Source organism: Fundulus heteroclitus, chromosome 3, assembly GCF_011125445.2.
Source record: "Fundulus heteroclitus isolate FHET01 chromosome 3, MU-UCD_Fhet_4.1, whole genome shotgun sequence".
NCBI classification, from domain to species: domain Eukaryota; kingdom Metazoa; phylum Chordata; class Actinopteri; order Cyprinodontiformes; family Fundulidae; genus Fundulus; species Fundulus heteroclitus.
In genome coordinates this window covers 38767173-38771944 of record NC_046363.1, presented here as the reverse complement: position 1 = coordinate 38771944, position 4772 = coordinate 38767173, and the positions used below count along the sequence as shown (strand labels likewise).

General features: G+C 40.5%; 1 protein-coding gene across 1 annotated transcript; it reads left to right on the top strand.

Annotated features, from left to right (window-relative positions):
• The first annotated feature begins 1799 nt into the window (after nt 1-1799).
• Nucleotides 1800-4487, top strand: sostdc1a (sclerostin domain containing 1a). The gene is made up of 2 exons (XM_012875988.3): nt 1800-2094; nt 3514-4487. Exons 1-2 carry the CDS (start codon nt 1878-1880, stop codon nt 3957-3959), a joined length of 663 nt encoding a protein of 220 aa, XP_012731442.1. The 5' UTR covers nt 1800-1877; the 3' UTR covers nt 3960-4487.
• Nucleotides 4488-4772: the final 285 nt, after the last annotated feature.

Genomic DNA, 4772 nt, shown 5'->3' with positions numbered 1-4772 from the left:
GATCCAGATCTTCATGCTGATGAAAATAACTTACTATATTACATTATTTTATGAGAAAGAGTAGGTTGCTAATAGACAAAAGAACAGACTGGAAAAAGTAGGTAAAGCAATAGAAAAAGTGGAAGAAAAGTGATGGTGACCTTTATGCTGTCATAACAAGAGCTATCTTACATTTATTTATTTATTTGTTTAATAATTTTATTTAACCTTTATTTATACAGGTATTCTCCTTGAGATCCAAGATCTCATTTTCAAAAGAGAGCATGACCCAGGACATGCTTTACACATCAATTAAAAATGGACGTAGGAAGATACCAGATAGTAACTACGGTACATTGGTACGAAATGGACGTGCAAAAAGTCAAGAGTCAAATAAATGCAGGATGTCCGCACAAACCCAGTAAAAACCATGGATAAGAACACCTAAAACTGTAGGCGGTGTGAAATCAACAGTAAGATCTTCCAGTCCCATCAATGCACAGGAGTCACTTAGCGCTTCTTCAAGGAAATAAAACAATAAATAAAGGTTCAACTCGCAGAGGCCCATCATAAGAGACACATGAAAAGGGGTTTTTATTGTACAGACCCGTTAAACAATAAAGTGAAGTTTAAAACCTGTCTCCTTGCAAATGTTTGTTTAGCAAACTGATTGTTTTTGCTATGAAAGGCTGTTTTGTCCCATTTCTTGAAAAGGGATGGGTGGCGATACATTCTACCTGAGGGTAACAGTTCAAAGGGAGTACAAGTGGATGCTTTTGATCAGCTATAATCCTTTATGCTTTGTTCGGGGACCTCAATGCATAGATGTGCTTTAAGCAGGTAAAGAAACGGAACAGGCGGATCATGTACCTTCCCCAAACATTACTTCCTGTTCAGTTCCTGGTAGTCTTGGAAACATTTAAATTATAAAAGCTAAATTAAATTGCCTCATCATAACAAAATTATAACAACAGTGTCTAAATTCCTTTTTGAAAGATTTCTAGTATGTTGATATTATTCAGTGTAAAATTTAACAGAAGGTCTCTTAAAACCCGTTCAGCCACAAATAAAAGTGATAAATATGCCACAAAAACAGCACTGCACATTCCTAACAGAAGCCGACAATGAAACATGGTGGAGGCAGCTTCATTATGTGGGATTTACTTTTATTCAGATGGGTTATAGCTGGATTCTATGTCGGTGTCTCACCAACATTTTATCGTGGTGACATAATAACAATAAAGACTCTTGATTCTTGATGGTCAGGCTTTTGTCATGGTGGATAAAATTATAAACTGCTATAAGCACAAGTTAGTTTGGGCCCTTTGGCCCAAACTAACTTGGTGTTTTGGGCCAAAGGAGAAGTAAATAAAGAGGCATTCCTAAAGTTGTGTGGCTTTGCCACACAAGTTGAGTTGATGGGAAAAAAAATCTTCAAGAAATCCATGTCCATGAGATATGCTCACAGTCTGACACATCTGACACTTTTTATCTATTTAATAACAGATTTGTTGTACTATAACATTATTCATGAATAATATTAGTGTCTGTATTACAAAAAGTTTTAGTTTAACAGATGCGCGCGCAACCGAGGCAGCTGAGAATGTTATTGCTCAAAGTGGAAGGCTGGAGCATCTTCTTCAGCCTGCCCTACAGCGTGAATGTTGAGCTTGAAAAACATAATAAAAATAAAACAAATGGGCGAGGTTTGAAACAACCAGCGCCGATGTCTGGTGACCAATCAGATTCTCCAGATGGAGACATACCTGAGCAGCTGCCAGGGCCAGAGGCGGGACAGCACGTATTTAAAACCCCTCTCCTCACCCTCGGCAGCTCATCCAGCGTCAGGACACGTGTGCGCTCTCCTCCGATTATCACCCCGTCTCCTAAAAGCGGCCATGCACCTCCACGCACACGCGTCGTGTCGCTCCCTCGTCCTGCTCTGCATCTTGCTGAGGAGCTGCCAGGCCGTGGAAAATGACGCCACGGAGCGGATGTTCTCGCACGTGAGCCCTGCGCCGGTGGCGGAGCTGCAGAGCAACGCGTCCCTGAACCGCGCGCGCACCGGAGGGCGAGGACAGGGCGGCGGCGGCGCGGTGGCGCACGAGCGAAGCGGTGAGTTGAAAGGAGCAGGATGCTCTGCTCCTTTTATTTACTGCAACACTTTGTCATGCTTTCAGTAATATTGCTTGGTCTATCTATCTATCTATCTATCTATCTATCTATCTATCTATCTATCTATCTATCTATATATATATATATATATATATATATATATATATATATATATATATATATATATATATATATATATATATATATATAAACTAAATATATAAAGTTTTATTTTAATTTCAATTGGATTTATTCGAACATGACATGAGCTTAAAGAAATTCCTGTTAGAGTCAGAGTCTATAAATATCAGCAACTTGCACTTTATTCTGACACAATGCTATATGAAAAGTTAATATTACTGGAAAAATTTCCTCATAAGCAACTGTATTGGCAGAAGCTTTAAAATAAACAGTATTCAGAACCCACATCTACGATAAAAATGAAAATATGCACTGCTTTTTTGAGGTACCGGACTATTTAGTTGATTTATTTAACTCCCAAAGAGGAAACATGGTCTTATCAGACCATAATGTCAAAATTATGTCTGAAAATGAAGCACTGTCAAAATAGAACAGCGTAAATCTGTCGCTGAGTTCATGTGAAGATTATCAGTCATTCAATCAAATTTATTTGTGACAGTTCTCTTGCCATTTTGTGCAACACACAAAAAAAGGCAACAAACTTGCAAAATAGTTCAAACATATGGCAAAAGAGGTCTAAAGTAAAATTACGAACGATCTATATTTTCATTTTTATATTCTAAAAATATGTTCATAAAAGAGTAGTATAAGACAAACAAAAATAATTCGATTGATTGCTGTCCTCTTTGCTCATCATCAGAGTGAGCCGTGGCAGTAGCACATGCACCCACCAGACTGGCTGCAGTCCAGACAGATGAGTTTTTTTTTTCTCCAGTACAACTGTTGCCCTGCAGCTCTGCCAGTATGAGACCCTGATGGATGGGGATGTGTTAGCAAGAGTCAGGTAGACAGAGCCTCTCCATTCATCCAGTGCTGTCACAAAGGTGTATGGAGCTGCGAGAATGGAGCAGGTCTTGGGTTACAGTCACAGAGGGGAGAGCATTCGGGTGGGGGGGTTTGATCATAGCCTGCAGGAGAAAAAGCCGCCTGTAAAAAAGCATTCCTCCAGCTAATCCTTGATTTTTTTTTTCCTTTTTTTGCTGTAATTACTTTTTAAGGAAGAAAGGTCGAGGTGGTATTGTTCTGCATCCTTGTCTTCATGTTTCTTGCCAGAAGGTTCAAATGGACTCACAACCAATGTAATGGGAGAAATCTCTTTTTTTTATCCAGTTTTAGGAAAACATGAGACAGGAATCGTAGAGAAGAAATGTTTGGCTTACTTAAAAATGTCAATATCTAATCGTCTAAATGTGATCGCCCCCGTCTGTTCACCCACAGACCGGAGTCAGATTGGCTGCAGAGAGCTGAGGTCCACAAAGTACATCTCTGACGGCCACTGCACCAGCGTCAACCCCATCAAGGAGCTGGTGTGCGCAGGCGAGTGCCTCCCAGCCCAGATGCTGGAGAACTGGATCGGCGGGGCCCGCAGCCGGAAGTTCTGGTCCCGCCACAGCAGCAGCCACGACTGGCGCTGTGTCAATGACAAAACCCGTACCCAGCGCATCCAGCTGCAGTGCCAGGACGGCAGCACAAGAACGTACAAGATTACCGTGGTCACCTCCTGCAAGTGCAAGAGGTTCTCACGGCAACACAACGAGTCCGGCAGCAAGTTCGAGGATCCGGCCGCGCTGCAGCCTTCGCTCCTGCACAGACAAAAATCCAAGAGCAAGAAGAAGCCGGAAAAGACCCGGCTGAGGGAGAACTGGCACGAGACTGAGTCTTAGAATCTGCAAGATGTTCAGATTGACTCTGAAAAATCCGTAGGAGGTTTCTCCTTTTGACGTTCGGAAGTTGTGGTTGTGGATTATCTTTCTGTGACTTTGACTTGACTCGTGCAAAGTTGCTTCCTGTATAAGATGGAGACTCCAAAAAGGATTGTCAAAGACTTTTGGTTTAAAAATGTGAACAGAGGTGGATGGTACAGTGTGGAGAGGTCTATGAACACATTATCCTGTATGGGCTGTGCATGCGTCCACATAAATTCTGTGTGCTTATGGAGAGCTGCAGCTAATTAGCTGAAAAAAACAGCCAAACATCTTTAAAACATTGACTGTAAACAGTTGTACATATATGAAATTCCGACTTGCGTTTTGAAATATGGCTGTGTTTATAAGATTTTACTATGTAAGAAATATGATGTTTGATGTAATATATTTCTGTGGCAATACACCTGATGAATTCATTTGTTTATTGTCTGGAAAAATGTCCCTCTTGTTCTAACTTTGTGTTGAATAAATCCAACTATTTTGTCACATGTTGTTTTATATTATTGGTTATTGGTATTATTTGAACAGGATTTCAACAGTTTGCACAATTGTACATGAAAAATGCAGCCCCTCTTATGTTATTCTTGGATTTTACCTTGGATTCTTGGATTTTCAGGATATGGTAAAAAGAGATCTTGTCTTTACCAGTTTGACAAAAATGCACAACGCAACCCAGACTGTTGTTCTTTATTACACAGAAACAAAGCAAATTGGATGTTTATTGGTCTGGAGATGAACAGTGTGGGTTGACACAATTCCAGGATGGAGAGA

Bases quoted from the DNA above. Each gene is read 5' to 3' on its own strand.
- sostdc1a (XM_012875988.3), top strand. From the start codon at position 1,878: ATGCACCTCCACGCACACGCGTCGTGTCGCTCCCTCGTCCTGCTCTGC. The intron at 2,095-3,513 runs GTGAGTTGAAAG...GTTCACCCACAG, and splicing joins GGTGGCGCACGAGCGAAGCG to ACCGGAGTCAGATTGGCTGC.